Raw genomic sequence first — 24,011 nt, 5'->3', positions numbered from 1 at the left:
TCAGCGGCCACCCAGCTCCCCCCCCCCGCCCCCAACTTCAGTGCGTGTGCTTTCTCACCCCGTGGGAACACACCCTTTCACTATGCCCTAATTATAGGATTGCTGGAGTTACAGGCCGCGCCTCTGAGAATCCTGTAAGTATCTTTATCCCGCAGAGGCCACAGGCCACCCTGGGAGGGGGGACTACCAATCACATGTCCCACAGCTGAGCCTTTGCCAGGGCGAGCATTAAACCCACATGGATGGTGGAGTCACTGGGACCAGGTTTTAGGGCCAACGTCTCTGTCTTTTTAATAAAGGCTCAAAACTGGAAGGCCTTGCCCAATCTCCGTATTCCGTACCTAGAAGGACCTAGATGGTGGAATTCTTGCCTTTATTTGACCGGCATTGCTCAGCTTATGTGGCATATTACTTCTGATCTACTTGCTTCCTACAGTTCTTGGAAGGGGCATTATTCAGGTAGACAGGAAAAAAAAAAAAAAAATCCCAAGGTGATCAAGGACATTTTGTTCAATCCCTGTTTCTAAGGCTGGTGTCTAAGCTATTCTAGCCTCAGCTCAGCTCAGTCATGTCAGACTCTTTGTTACCCCATGGACTATTGCTCACCAGTCTCCTCTGTCCATGGGATTCTTCAGGAAAGAATACTGGAGTGGGTTGCTATTTCCTCCTCCAGGGGATCTTCCCGACCCAGGGATCGTACCCAAGTCTCCTGCATCTTCTGCAGTGGCAGGCGGATTCTATACCACTGAGCCACCTGGGAAGCCCAGCCTAACAGCTACAGTTAATCTTTGATTGATGCTGAAGAGAGACTGGGTATAAAGTCCAAGCCATTCTCTCAGAAACATGCTCCCTTCTCTATGGGACTTAATGCTGGAAACTTGGAAACAGTGTTTGTAACCTGTCTCATGATTTAACTAAAGGTCCGGTACTGTTTTAATCAGTATTGTTCAGACACACACTTAGAAGCCTGGATAAAACATGACTCATTATTTGATCTTGGCCTCTCAGAAAGAGCCAGAATCATGCTGTGAGGAAAGAAAGCAAAGCTTGTCACTGAAGTGTGCTGCTGGTCGGCAATCTCAGATGCTGGGAAAAATTTTTAAAAACTTTTCAGACACCCCTAGAAACCAAACTGTGTTTGTGAATTGATTTCCAGGAGATGCTATCAACTCGGGGAGAGGGTGGAACGTGTTTCTCAGCCTCCACTTACTCTGCAGCCCCCGCCTTGGGGCTGGGACAGGTACAGGCTGGATGCCGGGTCTCCTGATGTCGCTGGCCGGGGGTGTGGGTGGGGGCAGGTACCATGGCTCCCATCCTCTGTCTGGAGGGGTTCCTCCGAGGTGCTCTCCTGATTCCCCTGGAGCCATTGTCTGCTGGGAGGGGAAGTCGGAGCAGAGCCCCGGGGCTGGGACAGAGAGCAGGAGCTGCTGCAGGCCCCACCAGGGACTCTCCATCACCAGTGGTGAGTCATACTCTACATACTCTATGATAAGGTCTTTGATTTTCAAACTTGGAAGGTCCCAGGCCAAATTACCACCTATACAGGTGAGGCTGACCTTTGAGAAGAATGTGGTGATGCATTCTGCAGGCCTCCGGTCTGTACCCAGAGCCTCTGGGTTCTAGTCTGCTTTGATCTGAATCTTTGTGTCCACCCTTCCCCCAGATTCATATGTTGAAACCCTAATGCCCTATGTGCTGGTATTAGGAGGTGGGCCTTTGGGAGGTGATGAGGTCACGAGGGGTAAGGGCCCCTCATGAAGGCTTTTGTTGTTTAGTCACTCAGTCGTGTCTTACTCTTCATGACCCCATGGACTGTAGCCTACCAAGCTCCTCTGTCCATGAGATCTTCCAGGCAAGAAAACTGGAGTGGGTTGCCATTTCCTTCTCCAGGGGATCTTCCCGACCCAAGGATCAAACTCACGTCTTTCATTGGCAGGTGGATTCTTTGCCACTGAGCCATCAGGTAAGGCCCATCATGGGGATGTTCTTATCAAAGAACAAAGATTTACTGTTCTTATCAAAGAGACCCTAGAGAGTCCCCTTGCCCCTTCCATAGCGTGAGGACATAGCAAGAAGTCTCTAACTCAGAAAAGGACCCTCTCCTGATCATGCTGGGACCCTGATCCCAGACTTCTAGCCTCTGGAACTGTGATAATTGAGTATCTGTGGCTTATCAACCACCTAGTTGGAGAAGTCTTTAACTCAGAAAAGGACCCTCTACTGATCATGCTGGGACCCTAATCCCAGACTTCTAGCCTCTGGGACTATGATAATTGAATATCTGTAGCTTATCAATCACCTAGTTGTAGAAGTCTTTAAATCAGAAAAGGACCCTCTCCTGATCATGCTGGGACTCTGATCCCAGACTTCTAGCCTCTGGAACTGTGATATCTGAATATCTGTGGCCTATCAATTCCACCTGCAGTGGCCGGAATGGACACAGACAGTTCGTGTCCAGCCCGTAAGGAGATGAGGGGCTCTGGCAGGTGATGTGACCCCCTCTGTGGAAAGGGGATGCTCGTCCCCTTCCCCTACCTCATAAGAGTGCATCCTGCGCAGGAGGGAGCCCTGGAAACCGTACGCCCAAGAAAGGAATTCTGTGCCTGAAAGTGAGCGGGGAGAGAGGGGCACTGCTGCCAGGGGCAGGTGAGCACGCCCACACTCACCTCTCACCTGCACCAGCCACCTTTCTGCCTCCCTCCCGCTCTCTGCGCTCAGCCCTTCGGTCAAGAGGCCAGCAATCAGGTTTCTCCCCTTCTGCAAACCCTTCAAAGGTACAACCAGCCCTCTTAGCTCCCTTGCTCTCTCCTTGCTCGGGCCCCCATTCTCAGCCCCTGGCCCTTTGAAGCAGTCATGCTGGGTCTGTGTCCCCTCTTTCAGAACCAACCCTTCCCATGCCAACATCCTCAGGCCCAGCCCAGCCCTTGAGCCCTTGTCCCCCAACTGTGAAGGGTGAGAGAGACTCCCACATTGGACTCCTCCTGCCACAGCACCTACACACGGCACTGGCTACCTCCCCATGCTCAATCACTCAGTCATGTCCCACACTTTGTGATCCCCTGGACTGTAGCCACCAGTGTCCTCTGTCCATGGAATTCTCCAGGCAAGAATATGGAGTAGGTAGTCATGCCCTCCTCCAGGGGATCTTCCCAACCCAGGGATCGAACCCTTGTCTCCTGCATTGCAGGCGGATTCTTTACTGCTGAACCACCAGGGAAAGACCTTTATCAATTCTTTCAGTTCAGTTCAGTCATTCAGTCATGTCCGACTCTGTGACCCCATGAATCGCAGCACGCCAGGCCTCCCTGTCCATCACCAACTCCCAGAGTTCACTTAAACTGATGTGCATCGAGTCAGTGATGCCATCCAGCCATCTCATCCTCTGTCGTCCCCTTCTCTTCCTGCCCCCAATCTCTCCCAGCATCAGGGCCTTTACCAATGAGTCAACTCTTCGCATGGCCCAAAGTACTGGAGTTTCAGCCTCAGCATCAGTCCTTCCAATGAACACCCAGGACTGGTCTCCTTTAGGATGGACTGGTTGGATCTCCTTTCAGTCCAAGGGACTCTCAAGAGTCGTCTCCAACACCACAGGTCAAAAGCATCAATTCTTCGGCACTCAGCTTTCTTCACAGTCCAACTCTCACATCCATACATGACCACTGGAAAAATCATAGCCTTGACTAGACGAACCTTTGTTGGCAAAGTAATGTCTCTGCTTTTTAATATGCTATTTAGGTTGTTCATAACTTTCCTTCCAAGGAAAGTTAATTTCATGGCTGCAATCACCATCTGCAGTGATTTTGGAGCCCAAAAAAATAAAGTCTGATACTGTTTCCACTGTTTCCCCATCTATTTCCCATGAAGTGATGGGACCAGATGCCATGATCTTAGTTTTCTGAATGTTGAGTTTTAAGCCAACTTTTTCACTCTCCACTTTCACTTTCATCAAGAGGCTCTTTAGTTCCTCTTCACTTTCTGCCATAAGGGTGGTGTCATCTGCATATCTGAGGTTATTGATCAATTCTTTAGTAACAACTAAAGGGCAGTGTCTGGCCAGATTAACAGGACAGTCTTCCTCCTGCAGGAACAACAGGCAGAAAGCCCAGCTGCCTGGAGGAGCCTTGAGTAAAGGTACACTAGAGCTAGAAACCCTTGTGCATCTAATCTTATCTCAGCCAGCACCCAGCCTGGATGGCTCTGAGCAACTAATTATTCTCACCACACTCCGGGCATGGCTCCCTCCATCCCTGCTTTAGGGTTGTTACAAGACATTGCTAATAACAGGGGTCCCATTCTGAGATCAGAAGAATTTTAAATGCAGGCTTTTCGACAACTCCTGGCCCCAGACTTGAACATCTGATGTGAACACCGGTACCCAGTACACAGAAAGAGATCTGTGTCCAAAGCCTGGAGATGCGGGTCTTGGCTTAGTCACACCCTTGTGTAAGACCTTGGAGAAGTTACTTAAACTCTCTGACCCTCAGGCTCATCATCGTTCTGAGCCTCAGTCTTCTCATAAAATGGGAAGAGCAAATACCTCCAATTCTTCTCACTTAGATACTGCATGTAAAAGTGCTTTGGGGACCATGAGATGCTTCCTAGGTGGGCAGGGTTAATGTGGGTATCACCTTCATGCCTCTCACCTCCATCCCCATCAGAAGATGCTCAGTGAGCCTGAATTGTCATTTGGCCATTATCATTCAGTGGCAATGGATAACACTGGCCTCAGAGGGCAGTGTGTGGACACCCTAGTCACATGCTTGTCAAGCAGGCAGCACAGCCAAGAGAAGGTTAACCTGGAGAAGCTGGACCCGAGCTGTGGCCACGAGGGGCCAGCTGGGTCCGCAGCTACAGGACTCCTGGCACAGCAGGCCTTACAGTTATTAAAACTTGGCAGGTTTCTTTTCCTTTTTCTAACAACCATAAACACCTTTTTGGCGGGAGGCTTTGTCTGTGGGGATCAAACACCTGCGTGAGGCTAAGAGAAAAATATCTGTTGATGCTCAGGGGTTCTTGCCACAAAGACAAGCACTTAGGAAGCTGGGGTTTTTATTTATTTATTTTGGTTTTAGTTTTGGCTCTGCACAGGCCAAGGAGATGATTTCTCCCTTTCCTTTATCCTTCAAGCTGGCAAGGGGAATGTTTTAGGATTGAAGGCAGAAGGGAGCATCTCTTTTTCTCTTGGGCTGTGAACTCTGGGGTCAGAGGTTTGTGACATTCTGAATTCCAGGCTTAGCTAGAGGGCTGAGTCCCACAGCTTCAGGGCTATGCCCTTTCTAGCTGACCCCTACCCCACCACCAACTCCAGGCTCCTTCGCCACCTAGTGAGGCTACTCTGGAGGTGGAAAGCTGGAGGCTGTGACCTCTGGCAGCGGGAGCAACCGGATCAAGCCGAGTCACAGAGGGTCATTTCACCTGGCTCCGAGTCTGTCTTCCCAGAAAGCGAACCTGGGGAGTCAGAGGGCCGAAGCTGCCAAGTGCAGAGCTGACAGCCCTACCTGCCATGGCTGGGTGGCAACACCTCTCCTGGACACTTGGGGAACCAAAGGTCAGGTCTTGCTGGCTGGAGAAATAGTGCCAGCAGGGTTTTTAAGTATTCCCACCTTCCTTCTACCCGCAATGAGTGACTCTGAAGGAAAACTCACTACTTGCAAGTCCCTGGGGGTGTCAGAAGTGCCTGAACTTGCCCTGCAGTCAAAGCTGAGAGGAAGGGCAGACCCTGACGGCGCTGCTAGGATCCTCTCTGGCCTTGGAAATAAACCAACATTCAAGCAGTCACTCTACCTTTGAACTGGCCTCCTAGGAGGCAGGCGTGGACCACCCATCCTTACAAACCCAACTTCACCTGCCTCCAGGAGGGTCAGCAATTGACAACAAGCACCTCACTCATTCCCTGGGTCAGGAAGATGCCCCTGGAGGACGAAATGGCAACCCACTCCAGTATTATTGCCTGGAAAATCCCGTGGACAGAGGAACTTGGCAGGCTGTAGTCCACAGGGTCCCGAAGAGTCGGGCACGCCTGAGCACGCACACACCTCACTCCCTGCATCAACTGTCCCAGGATAAGATAGAGACCTATTCAGGGCACAAACCCACAACTGAGCCCAAACTCCCAAGCAACTGAGTTTGGCATTGCGTAGGGCAAACAGCCACACAGCTGACTGAATTGCAGGTTTTTAATTGGTTTCCTTGGCCACATCAAGAGAAAAGACCTATTTGCAAGTGAGCCTGACAAATTGCCAGAGAAAGTCCACCCAGGTATAGGGAAAACTTGACTCTGGGCTTAAAATAAAACAAAGGTTATTGAAACCAATTTTGAAATGACTATTTTTTTTAATGGGTTAATTTTTAATGACACCTTCAACAAGTTAACAGATGACAAATTAGGAAAACAATGACATGAAGTCGATGTTTGAGACTTAAAACCAGAGAACGGGCATGTTGATCAAACGTTTGACTCTGTTTCCAAGTCAGTCAAAGGATTTTATAGGTTGCCTCTGTTAGTGTTTAATCTTAGAAGCAGGCAGAGTTGCATGTTTCAGTTGGCCTTCTCCCCCATCTGCATTAGGGCTGCTCTGGCCAGACTTACAGTCTTCTGAACAAACTCAGTTCATAGACCACTCAGCGTGGGATGCTGTGACTTTAACTCGGGAAACCCAAGCCTATAGGGTAGATGCAGCAGGGACACGGCTTAGGGCACAAGCCTGGGGGTCCTGGGACTCCCCTCTGAGGTCCTGTCTTGGTTCTCTGACCCCAGTCTTGCCTGCTTTTCAGTCCTAGATTCTCAAATTGTGGTCCGTGGACCAGCAGTACAGCACGGCCTTGGAGCTTGTTGGAAATTCAGAATCAAGGATTCCATTCCTGTAGGATCAGAATCTTCATTTTAACAAGATCAGAATCCTTCCATTAGAGTCGCAGAGTCTCTGCATTGAGAGTTTCTCTACTTGCCACCTGAAGAGGCCTGCCTGATGACAGGGCCCTATGAGGGGGGACCCTCCTCACCCACGGCCTCTCTCCCAAAGCTCTGCTCTCACTGGTAAAGGCTGAGTTCACCACTTACTAGTCATATAATTCTGGGCAGGTCGTCTGACTCCTATGAGCCTCAGTTTACTCATCTGTATAATGGAGACACTAATAGCAATTGCAAAGGTCTGTTCTAGGATTCAAAGAGACCACAGTGTAAGGGCTGGACTCTCACCAATTTTGTTTTTCCCTCTGCCCCACCCTACACATTCTGTTGACTGCCTGCCGACATCTCTTGTGAAGTGACATTTTTAGGAGTCACAGAACAAATCAACTGCCTTTGGAAGACACTGCATAGTACAGTAGTTAAGAAGAGCCAAACGACACAGCTTTGCATGCCTACCCCCTTCTCATATGCTGAGTGCCACCACTGATGGGAGTCTGCCATGACCATGGGCAGGAAAAGGGTTGAGCTGCTGGTCCCAGCTCCCAATACATGCCCAGTGCTCACACTTACTCCAGCTGGATGCCCTCTCACCCAGTGCGTCAGCCGCTCAGTCGTGTCAGACTCTTTGCAACCCCCTGGACTGTAGCCCACCAGGCTCCCCTGTCCATGGGATTCTCCAGGCAAGAATACTGGAGTGGGTTGCCATTCCCTTCTCCAGGGGATCTTTCCGACCCAAAGATCTAATCCGGGTCTCCTGAATTGCATGCAGGTGGATTTTTACATTCTGAGCTACCAGGGAAGCCTTGGTTTCTTGGCAATTTCCAGTCTCCGAGGCTCAGACCAAAGCCTTCACCCCCACCAGGCCTGATCAGCCATGTACCCCAGGCATCTTCCTATTCACCCTCAATGTGCATAGAGCACTGCTGGGCTGAGCCCAAGCTACACAGCCCCACTGCCCAGCACAGCGCCGTGGGAAGAGTGGCTGCCGAATAAAGGATCACAAGGGCGGATGGCATGATGACAGGGCTTCAGACAGGAAGAGGCACAGTCACAGTCCAGGAAGGAGCGCAAAAGAGACTCTTCTGCCAGACCCGACTTCACCTGGCTCTAGGAGGCTCAGCAATTGACAACAAGCACCTCACTCACTCCTTGAACCGCTCAACTCTTGGACTACTCAGTGTGGAATGCTGTGGCTTCGGGGTGGCATCAGGAAGGCTGGGGACACCTTCAGAACATGGGCTCAGGCTCTCCATAAGTACCTGTAGTTGGGGGCTGATGGACACACAGACCACATGGACCTACATAATAATGAGGCCCACCCTTGTCTGAATAGGAAGATGTGAAATTAGCAGGGGAATAGACAGAGAAAGGCTTCTTTTCTGGGGCTTCCTGAAGGGACAGCCACTTACTTACCAGTTCCTTCCTGAGCCAGGCTATAGCTTCGTCGATGCTCTCAAAGCCCTCCAGCTTGCCAGTGGGCGGGTGCCCGTCGTCCTGGTTAGCCCTCCCGTTAGGTGGGGGATGTGGCCTGAGTGCCCTCGTTCGCAGGAGCGAGGGTTCCTCCTCTCCAGAGCCCCTCGGCTCAGCCGCCGGCCTTGGGAAGGGCCACGTCTGCTCCTCCAGCCTGGCCTGCCACTCCAGGTAGGAAGGCCTGCGGGTCTCCAGCCTCAGTTTCTCCGTGAGGGCCTTCAGGCTCCGGAGGTGGTCATCTGGAGGTGGGGTTGTTCCTGCCGGCCCTTCTTCCCCACCGGCCACTTCTTCTACTTGGATCTGGGGCACAGACATTCTAGAACCTGGCCGGACAGCCAGACATGAGAGGTGGTGGAAGGTGCCGTGGGATTCTTGGTGGGCAGCAAGGTCGAGTCCTGCTCTGGAAGGGTCTCATCCAGTGGGGGCTGAGGCTCCCAAGGGCATCGCTAGGAAAGGCACAGCTCCAGGAGTCCAGAGGGGGCGGAGGGGACCTGCACAGTGTCCACTGGAGCAGCTGCCGACGTTCAGGGCTTAAGAGGCTTCCTGGAGTGCTGTGGGCGCCATGCTTTGCAAGAGGCAGGAACAGACAAGCATTAGCAGGAATCTTTGGGGGCAGCTTTGCCAAGAAGATCTATCAGTGCTGGAGGGGCAGGCAGATCAGACGCCAGTGGGGATGCAGGATGGACCCCGTCCACTTCACAGGAAGGGCAGGCGGCAGGAAGCTGCTGGCTGGTGTGGGACCTGCAGGAAGGATTGGAATGACGTCAGTGCTGACCCCTCCCTTGGACACAGCCTCAGGAGGGGACGCGGAGGCTCAGAGAGGCTTAGTGCCTGAAGTCGATGCAGGAAAGAATGGACTTTGTACCAGTGTCTTACCATTTAGGAAATGGTTCCACCCCTATTATCTCATTTAATCCTCCCTGTAAGTCTATAATTACTTATTTTTGTCTCCGTGTTATGCACGAGGAGTCAGAGTCTCCAGAGGTTACATGGCTCACCCAAGAGCTCCCAGTGATTAGTAAGGACGCAGGCTCAGGTCTCTTTGAGCTAAGGCTGCCAGCGGGAGGGAAAGGGTGGTCCCCAGGCAGCCTCTGGTGAGCCTTGGGTCCAGAGACCCCTGACTCCGCCCCACCCTGCCCACTACAGCCCCTTCCTAGGCTCTGGTTCCTCAGGGCGAGTCCTACTGCACACCCTCAGCTTCTTTCTCCAAGGACAACACCTTACCTCACCTCATCAGAGCAGGAAGCAAAGAAACCTGCAGAGGAAGAGCAGGCTGCACTCGGGTGGATGGTTAAATGGAGTGAGGCCATGACTCACCGTCTACAAAGATGGTTCTCACATTCACCTAATATGCCCACACAGCAGCACCTCCCGGGCTGGGGCTGCAGTTCTCTGATCTGACTTGGCCTTCCCACCCCCACGGAGGAGGTGAGAGCCAGGCCCTTGTCCCATCACAGGGAGGCAGGGAAGTAACTGAGCCAGAATCTGGCCCTGGGCTCCCAGCCTCCGTGTCCCACAGGGTGTGGGCAGGTGGAGGTGGGCCATCAGAGTGGGAGAGCTTTCACTTGGGCAGAGGAGAGGAGTCCTTGGTTTTCAGGGTGAGTTTTGAAAATTTGTGTGAGGGCGTGAGGTTGGGCAAAAGACTGAACTGGTATGGAACAAGGTCCAAGATAAAGCTTATGTGGGGGAAAAAAAACAAGACATCTGCAGCCCGGAGAGGACACTTGGTATGGAAAAGGTGGGGAATGAAGAGATTTGTATTGACCTGGATGTGCCTAAGGAGAAAAACTGAAACGAAGAGTTGTGATTCTGTGTCTAGGGTGATGGGAACCAGGCATGGGGTGATGGTGTGAGGGCTGGGCCACTAGGGAGGCTGTGGGCCCATCTCCCACCTGGGCTTGGAGTTATTCAAGAGCTGAGCCTGCTGTCTCTCTGGATGGTTCCTGCAACCCCTTCCTGAGATCGCATCTGACCAGAGCGATGTACTGCACCTGGCTCCAGGAATAAAAAGAAATCTTTCCCCTGCTGATGGCAGAGGAACCTAGCTCTCAGCTCCAGTCACACAGATGAGAATCCCCTGAGGAACCTCCACAACATGAGTCCCAGGCCTGTCCCAAGGGTCCTGACTCAGTTAGTCTATAGCCAGACTCAGGCATCAACATATTTTAAAGCTTCCCAAGTGATCTGAGAGACAGATCTGAGTGATCTTGAGACAGAAGCATGAGACGGAATCAGATCGCTCAGCTGTAAGTGCTCCCAGGCTTGCTGAGCGTCAGTTTCCTCATCTGTAAAATGGAGAGTGACAATACCAGCCCCCTAGGCTTGGGACACTGGCAGAACTAAGGCTTGTGAGGACTTTGTGTAAGCGTAGCAGACCCTGCAAATGTGGGGTATTCTCATGGGGGCCTTCTATGCAGCCTCACTGTCATCCAGGCTTCTCAAGAATCTCTCCAAATCTAAAGACCCATTAGCCTCTGTCTGGGGGCCCTCCCAGGAACCATCCACCTCTTTGCTGAGGTGCCAGAGTCTGGCTGGAGTGTGCCCAGGGTGGTTTTACCCTCCAGGGCATCCTCCACTGACAGACGAGCCCTGGCGATTTCCAGCGAAGCCTTTTAAGGAGATGAACCCTGAGATCTGTGAGCAGAAGAAGCTACTGGGACGTCTGTCTGCCTCCCTTTCTGCCGGCTGCACCCTCCCTGCAGAGGGAGGACCTGTTAGGAGGCGTGCTCCTTCTGGAGGGAAACAGCTCCGACCACTGTCGTGTAGCTGCCTCCTGGGCGCGGGGAGCTTATTTTAATCAGCGGTTTCTGCATCAGTTCCAAGACGGTGTCAGGACGACTTGGTGGTGTCGGCAGGAGCGTCTGTGGGAGTCAGCCCGTGCTGATCCCTGATCAGCTGAGCGTGAGCGTATAAGGCTCCCCTGGTGTGTCTGTCTTTTCCCTCAAACCTCATGGCTGCTCTGAGGAGCAGGTGAAAAAAGTGAAAGTAAAATTCGCTCAGTTGTGTCCGACTCTGTGACCCCAGGGTCTATACAGTCCATGGAATTTTCCAGGCCAAATACTGGAGTGGGTTGCCGTCCCCTTCTCCAGAGGACCTTCCCAACTCAGGGATCGAATCCAGGTCTCCCGCACTGCAGGCAGATTCTTTACCAGCTGAGCCACAGCGGAAGTGAAGAGCAGGTGGTATCACCCTATTTCAAGAATGGGAAGATGGAGCTCAGGAAAGCTGAGGGACTTGGGTCAGCCTCCTCCAGGGGGCACAGGCCTTGGCGTCAGTCCCCCAGGGGCCCAATTCTGTGATCTTCGGCATGTGGCTTCAGACCACTCCGTGCTTCTGTGTCTTCTCCTGACAAATGGGGAGAATCAGGACTCCCTATGCAATTTGCTGGGCTTGGTGCAAAATGTAAAAGGGCACCTTGTTACAACATACGACGATTTGGGGACTTTCCTGATGGCCCAGTGGTTAAGATGCAATGCAGAGAATACGGGTTCAATCCCTGGTAGGGGAACTAAGATCCCACATGCCGCACAGCAACTAAACCAGAGCCCGTGAGCCACAACTAGAGAGTCCATACACCGCAATGAAAGATCCCACACGCTACAACTAAGACCTGAGGGGTAGCCAAAAAAAAAAAAAAGTACTAAGATTTTCAAGACAGGACAGCAGAGCATGAACCCAAGGACAGGGCTCTGTGGGGCTGCCCAGGTCCCTTGCTCGTGAAGCTGGCTCCAAGGGTAATACTATCAACTTTGTAGGTCATTTTGAAAACCAGGCAAGGTGACAAATATCAAGCCCTTAACAGTGCCCGGTCTACAGTAAGCCCGAGACAAAGTGACATTCGTTGGAGACTTGGCAAAGACAGAGAGTCCCAGCAGAGAAGCCAGAGAATGCTGCCAGATTTAGGACCCGGGACATCCAGAAAAACAAGGCTGGACGGTAATCCCTCCAGGCCTGGGCACGCCCCACCAGGCAGCCACTGAGCTGCGGGAGAACATGAAGTTCCTGAAGCAGAAGACAAGCCCTGGAGGCGATCAGCTCCTGTAGTAGTGACGTGTCAGCACCTGGGACCCACACCACACACAAGGACTGCTGTTCAAACACGCTCCTGGCCCGCTCTGGGCCCCTGGTGGCTGCTACAAAGGATGCCGTGCCAGCCATGAGCTAATGCCCCGGCTGCTGGGGAGTCAGGTGGGTGCAGCCCAGTCATGCGGCCAACATCTCATCCCAAGATGACCTAATCTATCCACCTGCACAACTTCCAAACCTGCTTCCTAGATGGGCTCTGAGAGCAGGAAGGATGCTGAAGACCCATTCTCACTCATCTCTCTCTCTCTCTCATGGGACACTTGTTCTCTCTCTCTTTTTTTAATACTTATTTTTATTTATTTGGCTGTGCTGGGTCTTAGTTGCAGCGTGTGGAATCTAGTTCCCTGACCAGGGATTGAACCCAGGCCCCCTCCATTGGGAATGTGGAGTCCTAACCACTGGACCACCAAAGAAGTATCCCCCTCCCGCCCTATTGCCCTGTGTTTTCCCAAGAAAGTCTCAGTCACTCTCTCCAGCAGTCTGGATCCCCAGGCTCCAGTCTGCTCCTTCTAGTCTGGGGTTCTCCACTAGAAAGGACTCATTTCTTCTCCGTGATTCATAAACCTTTCCAACACTGAATCCCGGGCCCTCTCATGGCCGTTGTGACTTTGCACAAGCTGTTTCCCTCAGCCCAGAACACCCTTTGCTCCCTTCCACATCTCAGTTCTCAGGAATTTTCCCCCTTCTAGGTTTCCTCGACTTGCCCACGCTGCACGTGCCCCCGCAATACCACGAGACCACATCGGGGAAACAATTATGTCATCACAGCAACATTAGGTCACATCTCAGAGCAGCTCAAGCCAGGCATTGTTCTAAGAGCTTCACATGCACAAACATGTTCAGTCCTCACAATACCCTCACGAGGCATGCATTATCACCATCTCCATGACCGAGATGAGGAGATCAAAGCCCTGAGAGGTAGAGTAGCCAGCCCCAGGTCACACAGCCAACTGGAAAGGTGGGAACTCAACCCCTGTAGGCTGGCTCCAGGTTGGCTCAAAACAGTGGGCTCAGTGGCCCTCTTAGACCACAGCACTTCTACCAGGAATTTTCTCCACGGTCTCCTCCACTGGACTCTGAGCCTCATGAGGGCTGACTCTTGGAAATGAGGGGGGCAAACAGTTCATTTGGGGAGCCAAAGCATATAACTGATGGCTAAGCAGTGTCATAAAATAAGATGAAGACCAAAAGACTCTCCCCCACATTTCTACATTTCCTTTAGATGGGGTGGTGCCACCTCCAGTTGAGGCTGGATGACTGCTGTCCACTCAAAGAAGCTTTTACTGAGTCCATCCGGAGGGACCTTCCTGGTGGTCCATTGGCTAGGACTTTGCCCTCCCAACACAGGGGGCCCAGGTTCAAACCCTGGTCAAGGAACTAGATCCCACATGCTGCAACTAAGAGGCAGTGTAGCCAAATAAATAAATATTTGGGGGGAAAAAAAAGACTCCACCTGCATCCATAGTTGATTGTTTCCTAATTTACAAGCTACTATGGGTAATGCTTGATGAGGATGCAATAAGAATTTTCCATACGGGTAAATTTACACTTCTGCTGCTCCTTCTAGTAGAAGTGCCACCCATGGGTCCCTGTGCCTCAACTGACATGCTCTGGTTTTCACTGGGGTGATACCCACAGCACAGGCTCTTCTGCACACGCGTGTGAGGCTGGCCCTGGCCTCCAGCAGCAGAGCACTGGGCAACATGCAGGAACCGGAGTGGAGATGAACAGCCCCTTAAGGCATCCCATCCCGGCCAGATCTGCCTTGCTGAGGAAAGTCAGATCCTGTGAGGGCCTCAGCCACAGTGTAGCCAGTTCTTCACTGTGGAAATGTTTCTGCAGAAGACAGACCCAGCTGTGGGGCCCACTCCAGGGGCCGGACCTCTGGCTCTGGGTCCACTGCTGTGCCTTCCACTGCCTCTGCTCATCCACCTTCTACTCCTGAGTCAGGCTGGACCCACCAATCCCTAAAAGAGAGCCTCCCTGTGGGGGTGTTTTATGTGTCCCGCGGCCTAAAATACCTATCGGACTCAGGCCCAGGGCTGAGGGGCCACCTAAGCAGGAGGGGAGCGGCAGCACCCATTCTGGCCTTAGCTGGGCCAGACCCGCCGGCCACCTCCCAGCAGGGCCACAGAGCCCCACCTTCCACTCGCAGGTGTGCCCTGAGAGCAGGTCAGAGGCTGCCGGGGCTGAAGACAAAGGGACCCCTGATTCCTGCTCCAGGTCTGTCCTCTGGGAGGGGGGGATCCCTCTCCAGTGGGAGCTGGGAGACTTGGGTCTCGGCCCCTCTTTTGAAAATGAAGTGGCTGCAGTGTCTGTCCCACGGCCACCCGCAGGGCTGAAAGCACAGAGTCGGGGAAAAGCGCTCTGTGGTCTGCACTTCACATTATGAAGTTCCAAAGTGGCTGAGGCTGCAACTCACACCTGAATCTTTTTCTTTCCTCTTCTAAAGCAGCGAATCCCTCTTTGTTCCAGGTGAGTGACAGGTCAGTAGGTGTGGGACACGGAGGTGGAGTTGTGATGAGGCTGGCTTTTCAGTACGGGGTTTCATCATAAAACCCTGATGCTTATCTTAAACGGAGAGCCCAGGGCTGGGCCTCAGGACTGACCTCCTGTGGCCGATGGAGGCTGGAAAACCCCATCTGTGCTCTGTAGACTCGTGGGAGCCCTAACAACGGGGGATGAGAGGCTGGGGGACACAGCCCTATGCCCCATGGAGCGACCCACAGTCTCCAGGGCACTTCCAGGAGCTGCCAGAGAGCGCGTTTTCTCACCTCCTCCGAGGTTGCCATGGTGACTGAAGCAGGAGGGGACATTGTTGGTTTGGCCCTGCACAGATCATCTTTCCCAGCTCATCTTTATTCCTGGTCTTGGTCAAAGCTGGTGTTGGGAGCACCTGAGATGGGGAAGACATGGTGCAGAGACAGGACCCTGGGTACCAACTGTGGGTGCATGGTGGGGGCAGAATGAATTGGGATATTGTGTGTGTGTGTGTGTCTATGTGTTTGTGTGTGCACGCGCATGTGTGTATGGTGGGGTGGGCTTTATTGCGGTTATGCTCTGGACGTGCACAGTGGGGGAGGCTGGTGACGACAGTGGGGTGGTATCTGGGTTCCTCCCATCCACCCATGATGTGCTCCTCAGGGGCCGCAAGCTGCCACCAGGAGAACCCTCCACTCTCCACTTCCAGAAAGCCACCCCTTGGCTGCCTAGATCACTCCTTCTGCCCAAACCACTGTGGGACTCCAGCCATTTCCTCTAAGACTCTGAGACTGTGCCCCCGCCCTCATGCCTTGCTCTGTCAGCTGACTTCTCCCTGATCTCACACCACCACTCAGATGCCACCTCCACGGACACCAGCTCTGACCAGCCCACTAGGACGTCCCTGCTTCCTTTTCCTTTGTAGCTCTTCCCACTCACATAACTAGGATATTACACACGGATCACGGATCACCCATGGGAATGTGAGCCCCTGAGCGTAGGGACATCGTCTTGTTCACTCCTGTGATCCTAGCTCTCAGAACAGTGCCTAGCACGTAGTAGGTGCTCAGTAAACTCGATGAACAAGTGAAGGAGTGATAGGATGAATGGAAGAAGGAAGACTCTCTGGACAGTCGGTTTTATCCTTTTGCCCATCACTGGCCCTTGAGGAACGCCCTTCTCGCTGGGTCCAGAGCCCTGCTTTGAGGCTCATCTGAGGGCGAGTCTCCTCTCCAGAGTCCTCTAGGAAACCCCACCTTCCAAGCCGTCCTCTGAACGTTCCCAGCACTGTCACTCACTCTGTACCCAAGAATGGTAAGAGTGTCTAGGCTCCCTGACCACCATCTAGCTCCTTGATGGGAAGGACCTTCCTTTCCCTTTTGTGTTCCGAGTTCTGCAAATAGTGGATGTTCATTCAATGCTGAGGATGGTGGTGCTGTGAACCAGTGAACAAATTCACACCTCCAGATGGTTTCCTGCCCAGTAGAAGACCCCCTGCAAGTTCAAGGTCAGAATGTTTCTAGTGAGTCTGAGTGGGGAGGGCAGGGGTGGTTTAGGAAGCTGGTCTCAACTTGATGTTTAAGCCTTTCCATGTAGCCTCATGTTTGAATTTGACAAGTCTCTGCTGCTGCTGCTGCTGCTGCTGCTGCTGCTGCTGCTGCTAGGTCGCTTCAGTCATGTCCGACTCTGTGCGACCCTATAGACGGCAGCCCACCAGACTCCCACGTCCCTGAGATTCTTCAGGCAAGAACACTGGAGTGGGTTGCCATTTCCTTCTCCAATGCAGGAAAGTGAAAAGTGAAAGTGAAGTAGCTCAGTCATGTCTGACTCTCAGCGACTCCATGGACTGCAGCCCACCAGGCTCCTCCATCCATGGATTTTCCAAGCAAGAACACTGGAGAGGGTTGCCATTGCCTTCTCCCAACAAGTCTCTGAGCCTAGTTCAGACACCAACTCATTCTACTCTACAGTCCTCTACCCCAGTGGATGGGTGGAAGGAGGCTGGGGGGTGCTACATTCCTCACTCCCTCACTGCCTGCTCCAGGGGTCCCAGGACTGCTGCTGGGGGACAGGAATGGGTCCCCCATTTTGGTCAGGCCCAGCCTGGGTGGGAAAGAGGCATCCCTGACCTGGGAGTCAGCTCCAAGAACCCCATCCCCACCCCCACCAACTCGAGTGACTGTGGTGACTCACTTCCCCTTAGGGTTTCGCTTCTCCCCTCTGAAATGCATGGTTTGGGGGCAATGGCCTTGACCCTATTCCCTGCCAATAAGTGCAGAGTCTAGACCACAGCACCCCATGGGGTTGTCACCTTGTCACGAAGTCGCACTCACAGGGGGCAGGGACAGAGGAACCCACTCACCCGCGCTGTTTCAGGCGTTTCTCCCAGTGAAGCTTGGTTTGCAAGTCCTATGCTAACTGGCTGCACCTCAGGTTATCACTCAGAGCTCCCTTGTTCACACCTGAAATCACAGGAGCCATCACAAACACTGGGAAATCACACTGCAGTTTACAAATGTTTCCCCATACTCACTCCATGACCTAGGGTGGAAAGACCTTCCTGAGAGTATAATAGAGAAGCCACAAACCAGAGATGTTGCAAGACTTGCCTGGGGTCACACAGCTCCATTTGGGGAGCTGGCTGGGCTTGGACCCACATCTTCTGACTCCAAGTGGAGCTTCCAATGTCTAAAATATGGAGAAAGCTTGCTCTGTCTCTCTGGGACACTGTGAGCAGGCAAGGATCTATAAAAATCCTTGTCAGGACTTCTGTGCTTTCAAAGAGCTCGGTCCACACTGAATAATTGATGGCCTGCTCCCCGCTGCAAAGAGAGGTCGCACAGACCTCCCGCTGAGGCTGGGAATGGAGAGATCTTTCCTATCGTTTTCCCCAGTGAAAGAGGTGGCCGAGAAAACCTCCAAAAAAGACTTGTGTGACCCCGCGGGTGGGGGAGAGGTCCTGGCTCCCGGGAGCCACAGATGTAATTTACTGCCGGGCTGAAAGGAGAGGAGGGGCTGCTGGGCCACACAGCATCCCCGCCACTGTGTCCCTTCCAAGGCTGCAAGGCCCTGGGAAAGGGCTACTTGGCTCCGAAAGGCGGGAGAAAGGTGCCTGAGAATCTGAGGGTCCCTCCGGGGCGGGGGGAGCGGGGGGATTAGCCATGGGAAACACAGAGTCTGAGGCGGAGGTTCTCCTCCGTGAGAACCCTGACGAGACAGAGATGCGCAGGAGGGGTGAGGCAACCCTTCGTCGCTGCATGTGACCACGGGGTTCTTCTGGCCAAAGGCCGTGGCAGTGGGGATTAGGGGGCAGAAAGCAGACCCAGAGTGGCCTTTAAAGCAATTTGCAGAGATCAAAGTAGAAGGCTGTTTGAGCAGACACTCTGACTCTAAGAACAGAGAACGTTTCACAGCTGAGGATGCAGGAGCTGTGCATCCTCTCCCGTGGGGTGTATCCACCCCACCCAAGGGTCCCCTAATTGGCATTTGTCTCAGCTCCTAGACAAGTCAGATTTAGGACTATCTGAGTCCACAGGATAACAGACTTCAGCTTCAAATAAGCGGAAGCAACCAGATCAGGCTCAAAGGGGAAACTATTGGGATGACTGGTTTTCTGTTTCACTCCGCATCGAAATTTCCAAAGCCTAATGGTTTGGCAAGGATGTCCTAAGAAGTTTCACTAGCTTCTGCATAGTCTGTCTCTGCATGCTGACTTCTCAGTGGGGTGCAGGGCCCTCAGAGTTTCCCTGTGTTTGGGCAAGGCCTGTACTAAGGATGTGTGGGAGCTCTGTCTCCAGCTCCCCCAAAGCACAGCCCTGCACTCTCTGGGGCCCCGGGCAGAACAGAAAGTAGGATGTGTGACCCTGTTCCCCTTTGGTGTCAGCGTGAGCTGAACACAGCCAGATGCTGAGCTGCCTGAATTCACACTTCACAAAGGGTAGGAATCAGGAGTTGAAGAAAGAAATGGAGAAAGAGATGGAACAGGTTAGGGATGAGGCAGGGCTGGGTGTTGGTGGATGTGGGTTGATGGCTAAGCCCTGACACTAATTCTCTGACCTTGGGATCATAATGGAATCAACTGCAAAGGCTTGCAAGGATCCGATGAGTGTATGTGAATTCTTAATTATGCCTCTAGTAGGACAGTCCCCTCCTGCCCATGACAGTGCTTGGCTGGACTCTCCTTGGCTGCCAAACCACTGAAGTTAGCTCACACTTTTCTGTGTACCCCAGAATTTACAGAATATCACTCTACTGTCAGCCCAGAACTCTGGGCTGCACAAATGGTCTGTTCTCTTCAGCAACTCTGATCAGACTCTGCACTCCTCGAAAACAGAGCTAGCGTCTTATGCTTCCTTGGTGAGATGTCAATGATTGACCCTAAAATCCTTCACAGACATGAGATGTTCCATGTGGTATTGTGAGGCCAGTGGAAACCAGCTGCATTCAACAAGGGACATCCCAACCCCAGCCGGGAGCCTAGTGTAGGGTTCCCTACTCCAGAAGGGGCTCTAGCAAATGCTTGAGTATCTTTCTTACTGCTCAACACCAGACATTTGACAGTTAACACAGTAAACATTAGAAATGCATTCTCGTTGGTGAAAACAGAGGTATTCAAGATATGCTGGCCAAATGAATTTTGACTCATGAAAGGGTAGGGAGAAAGAATCTGGCAAGACCTCGAGGGAGGTATGATCTCTTCTCGAGAGATAGACGACTGTGAGTTGAACCAAGCTCACAGAACAGGCCGTCTGATCTCTGCTGGACCCATTTGCAAATAAACAAGTGTTCAAAAAATGTCTAGATGGGTGGCAGAGTTCAGTCTGAGGCTTATTTCACCTCATAGTTTTCAGTGGCTGCCATCAAACAAGTAAACAAACAACAACACAGCAGAGCCTGAGAGTCTGGACCAAGCCCGTAGGTCAGTAAAGCGATGTCCCCAGGTCGAGACACGTGTAAATGCTCACGGGCTGGGGGAAACAGTGCGGCTTTAACTTGATGACGGACAAGGATGACAAGGGCCTGAAGTGGCCTGCCCGGTCAAGGATCCTGATCTAGAACCTTCCTGTGTACTCCTCACCATGTACCACCGCGGCTGGCCTCACGGGGCTGAATTGGCCAGCTCACACTCAGGCCTGGCTGGCTTCCTGGAATGAGGAAAGGCTGCTCAGCCTTCAGTGACCCTGAGCTGTGGCTGCCCATTATGTCCCTGGAAACCAGCTCTGAGTTGGGCCTTCCAGGTCCCCAGGGACAAGCCTGACGACAAAGCCTCTGGGAATACATAAGCAGCTCCCACATCTGAATCAGGATACCTGAGGGAATCTCTGACCGTCCTGGAGAGATGGCTTTGAAGAAGTGGGGCTCAGTCTGTGCCTGGGAGGAGATGAACCCCACCCCTCCCCAGGGCTGTGTGAAGGCTGCTGCCCAGGGGCCTGGAGCGAGGTGGCCCATGATGGTGGGGAGTTCACTGTCCCCTACCCTCTTGGATGGTGTGCCCACAGGGAGAATAGCTCCTATGTTCTGCATTTCCTTCCTTAAGGAGCTTTTCATGGGCTAGTGTTGTTATGGGTTGGGGGTGGGGGGGTGGCTGTTGGGTGGCATCAAGAGGACAAAAGATTGATACGGGGCAGTGCACACTGCTAACTTCTCTTGACAATTTCTCTGTTTTCCTCTTTTCTCCTGCCTCTCCAGAGAGAAGTATGGAGGGTTAGGGGAGACGGGCTCAGGGGAGGGGGCAGCGATGGGCTTTTCTGCACCGGGGCAGCTGTCCTAACCATGCAGAAGCTGACATTTGCAGTCTTCCTAACTCATGTTGGCAACTTGACCCCCTGGGGCAGCTCAAACTCTACAGGCTGATGACAAAGTTCCTTCTAACCACCTTGTCCACCTCCAGATCCTTCCGGGTCCACTTGCCCACTGCCCTCTGTTTAGTCCACGTGCACCTCCTTGAGCTCTGCTTCAGAATTTGCCTTCCCTTTCTTTCTCCTCACCCAGGTCCAAATCCCAGAGTCCATGTGCATGCTAAGAGTCATCTTGATTAATCCTAGAAGATTTCCATTTCGTGAGTGAGAACTCCCTTCCCGCCTAGTCAGGAAACTGAGGTCAAACTGCTCCAGTTGTCATTCATCTCCCACCTTTGCAAACAGCTCTATGTCCCAGGCAAACAAAGAGCGACTGCTGGGGAAGGCTCAGCTCCCAGAAGGTTCTGGGAACTCCAGACAGTCCTGTGGGGCCAAGGGAGTTTTCCATGAGCAAAATTTACCTAGAGAGTGCCACCTGCACGCGTGAGGAGACTGACAAGCCCTCGCTGGGCTGGGGCTCAGTGGATCTCTCTCAGCGATACTTAGGCACTGCCTGAATTTACTTCCCTGCCACAGTCCCTCTTGGAAAAAGGCCAAGCTGGTAGATATGGAGATGGGGCTGTTAATTTAGTGGAATCCCATGCATGTAATTGGGACGACAAGACAGCAAGTACACAAGAAGTTGGGGGTCTTCGAGTGGGCAAAGAGGAAAAGGGGGTGAGGGAGGACCCTTTCCTCTCTTGGCTTCAAGGGAGTGGGATTGAAGCCAGCCAGGTGGAATGCAGAGGCTGGCTTCTCTCCTGGCTCCACAGGGCCCTTGAGACGGCCAGGGACATTCCCAGGTCACAGGACAAGCCCCGCCATGCAGCTTGCTTTTCATCTGGTTTCTTCCCTCTCTGCTCAGATCTTCAAAGCCTTCCTTTGCGATCACTGTCTTAGGAGTCAGGCATGTGGGGCTGAATCTCTCTGCTCTTTCACCAGTTCCACGCGCTGCACCAAGTTACTGACTCTCTTAGAGACCCGTTGGTAAAATGGGGGTATAATGTCTCCTCGAAGGGCGATCATGAGGGTAAAATGGCCAGTGGGTGTGCAGGGTTCTCAAGCCATGCCCGACTGGCAAATGCACTCAGGGAAGAAGAGCTGTCATCACTGTGCACTCTGAGTACAGCTCCTGGCTGCTTTGCCAAGCCCCTTAAAAACCCGCCAGCAGAAGCTCCCACCCCACAGACACGGCTAGGCAGAGGCGCCCTGGCCATCTCTGCTCTCCCAGGACTTTGCCCAGCTCAGCATCCCGCCTGGAGGGCGGTGGCACTATCTCTGGGGATCTGAAAGGAAGCTGCTTTAGAACCACGCCTCCCTCGGGCACTCTAGGGATTGCCCTGTTGGCGGGATCTAGCTCATTCCACCTGGGATTCACTGGGAACTGCTGGGAGCTTGTGGAAACAATCCGGAGAGCACGGCTGTGGGTTTGAGACAGTGGTCTACCAACCTGGAATCAACTCACCTTCCAAATCTTCTCAGGAGAAACAGGGAATGAGAAAGAGATACAGGCAATATGGGATTAAAAAAAAAAAAAAAAGCAGAACAGTCAACGTGACTTGGTGCACACAGACATCTGCCTCCTGGCCACAGGCTGTACAGAACTGCCTGCCTTCTCTCAGGGACCAGGAGTCAGCCGCAGGGCTACTCATTCCCCCAGGCCCTCCTGGCTGCGCAGTTCCTGCTGACAACACCGACCTCAGCCCTTAGAGCACTCTCAGGCCCAAGTGCCCTTGGGTCACTTCTGAGTTAGTGATTGCATCCTTGGGACAGGAACACCCACATCACTGAGCCTGAAGTAGACAGAGGGGATCAGGTGGGCTTGGAGGTGACCAGCGGTCAGGAGACCTAGAGAGACTGAGTGGGGCTCCTCCCTTTCATATCTCAAACCTCAAATCTCCACCCAGATCTTATCCCTGGAAGAGGCCAGCTGGGATATGAGAGATGCAGGCCACCCACCCGTCCCACTCCCGCTGAGGGCAGCAAGCCCCCAGGAGCGGGTGAGGCAGGACCTCATCTCCTGCGGGCAGGTGCGGGGTGTCCACTCCAGGGTGCCCTGAGGTGGGTGCTCCCGCGGTCCCCGCTGCTCCCCTCTACTGCCAGTTCTGGGGACCTGCGGTGCCCCAAGAGCCCCCTCCCCTGGCGGCGCCGAAGGCAAAAGACAAACCACCTCTAGACCGGCCCTCAGACCTGGAATCATCCCCACACAGCCGCGAACCCACCTTCCCGTGCGCTCCGAGGCCCCCTCCAGGGGTGTCACCAGGTCCCCCGCCTTCTCCTTTCGAAGCGGGCTCCCGGCTCCTCCGCAGCCTCTGGCCCCGGCTTCGGGGCTGAGCCGGCTTCTGCCTCCCTTTCTCTCGTGCTACGGTGAATTCTCAGCACTATTCTTTTTTTTAAGGGACTTTTTTTTTTTTTTTTTTTGCGTTGCGTCAGGGCGGTTGCCTGGCGACAGCGGAGCTATTCCGCCGCGAGTCCTTTCAGCCGAGATCCCCCTCCAGCCTCTCATTCAAGCCTTTCTGCCCGGAGCTCCGGGGCCCGGGGCGCGCCGGGTCCTAAAGCCCTTCTAGCTGCTAGTTCCCGGCCAGAACCTCAACCCGAGCAGCCGAGAGTAGAAGCAAACCGCACGCGATGGCCCAAACCCTAGACGAAACCAAACCCAAATAGACTTTAAAAAAAAAAAAGAAAGAAACCAAGGCGGTTTTCCTCCAAGCATGGCAACGTGGCTTCGCCACTGTCAGCAGTTTGCCTCCGTGGAGGGGGCAGGAGAACCCCTCTTCCAGCGGTGGCGGCAAACAGGGAGCCTACACTCCACCCGCCAGCGGCTTGAATTCCAACCACCAGCAGCAAGGCCTGTATACTGAGTGCCCAGCACGTGCCACACCATCACAGCCCCTCGGTGGGTCAGCTTACAGATGAGGAAACCGAGGCTCGGAGAGGCTAAGTAGAAGCAGACGTTCTTCCAGATGCGTCTCCCAGACCAGTCCGGGGACTGGGTGGGGGGCGGGGGGCTCTGCCCTAGAGTTTGTGTTTCCCCCACTAGCCACAGCTTGCCTCGAGGCACAGAACACTAGGTGCCATGCCAAGCACTGGAACCACTGGAGATGGGTGCCCTTGCTCCACCAGAGCCTAGAGCTCCAGGCACCTAGGACACATACAGGACTGCAACCAGGGCTGCCCGACCCAGGCCTTTAGGATCAGTCCTGACTGCAGACGGGGTACTCCAGTCC

General features: G+C 53.3%; 1 protein-coding gene across 6 annotated transcripts in view; it reads right to left on the bottom strand.

Moving 5' to 3' along the window:
• Positions 1–23,402, bottom strand: part of FAM167A (family with sequence similarity 167 member A) — a 31,728-nt gene extending 8,326 nt beyond the window's left edge. For 2 of the 6 annotated variants that reach the window (XR_009495485.1, XM_059889264.1), the window contains exons 1-2: positions 23,007–23,392; positions 8,324–9,121 (exon numbers count right to left, since the gene is read on the bottom strand). Coding sequence is in view for 5 of the 6 variants with exons in the window: in XM_059889264.1 (XP_059745247.1) it covers positions 8,324–8,695 (372 nt within the window). In the remaining variant the exon portion in view is untranslated. 6 annotated transcript variants of the gene reach the window in all.
• Between the last annotated feature and the right edge of the window lie 609 nt (positions 23,403–24,011).

Source organism: Bos taurus, chromosome 8, assembly GCF_002263795.3.
Source record: "Bos taurus isolate L1 Dominette 01449 registration number 42190680 breed Hereford chromosome 8, ARS-UCD2.0, whole genome shotgun sequence".
Taxonomy (NCBI): domain Eukaryota; kingdom Metazoa; phylum Chordata; class Mammalia; order Artiodactyla; family Bovidae; genus Bos; species Bos taurus.
The sequence above is the reverse complement of the archived record's forward strand: the minus strand, read 5'-3'. Positions and strand labels throughout refer to the sequence as shown.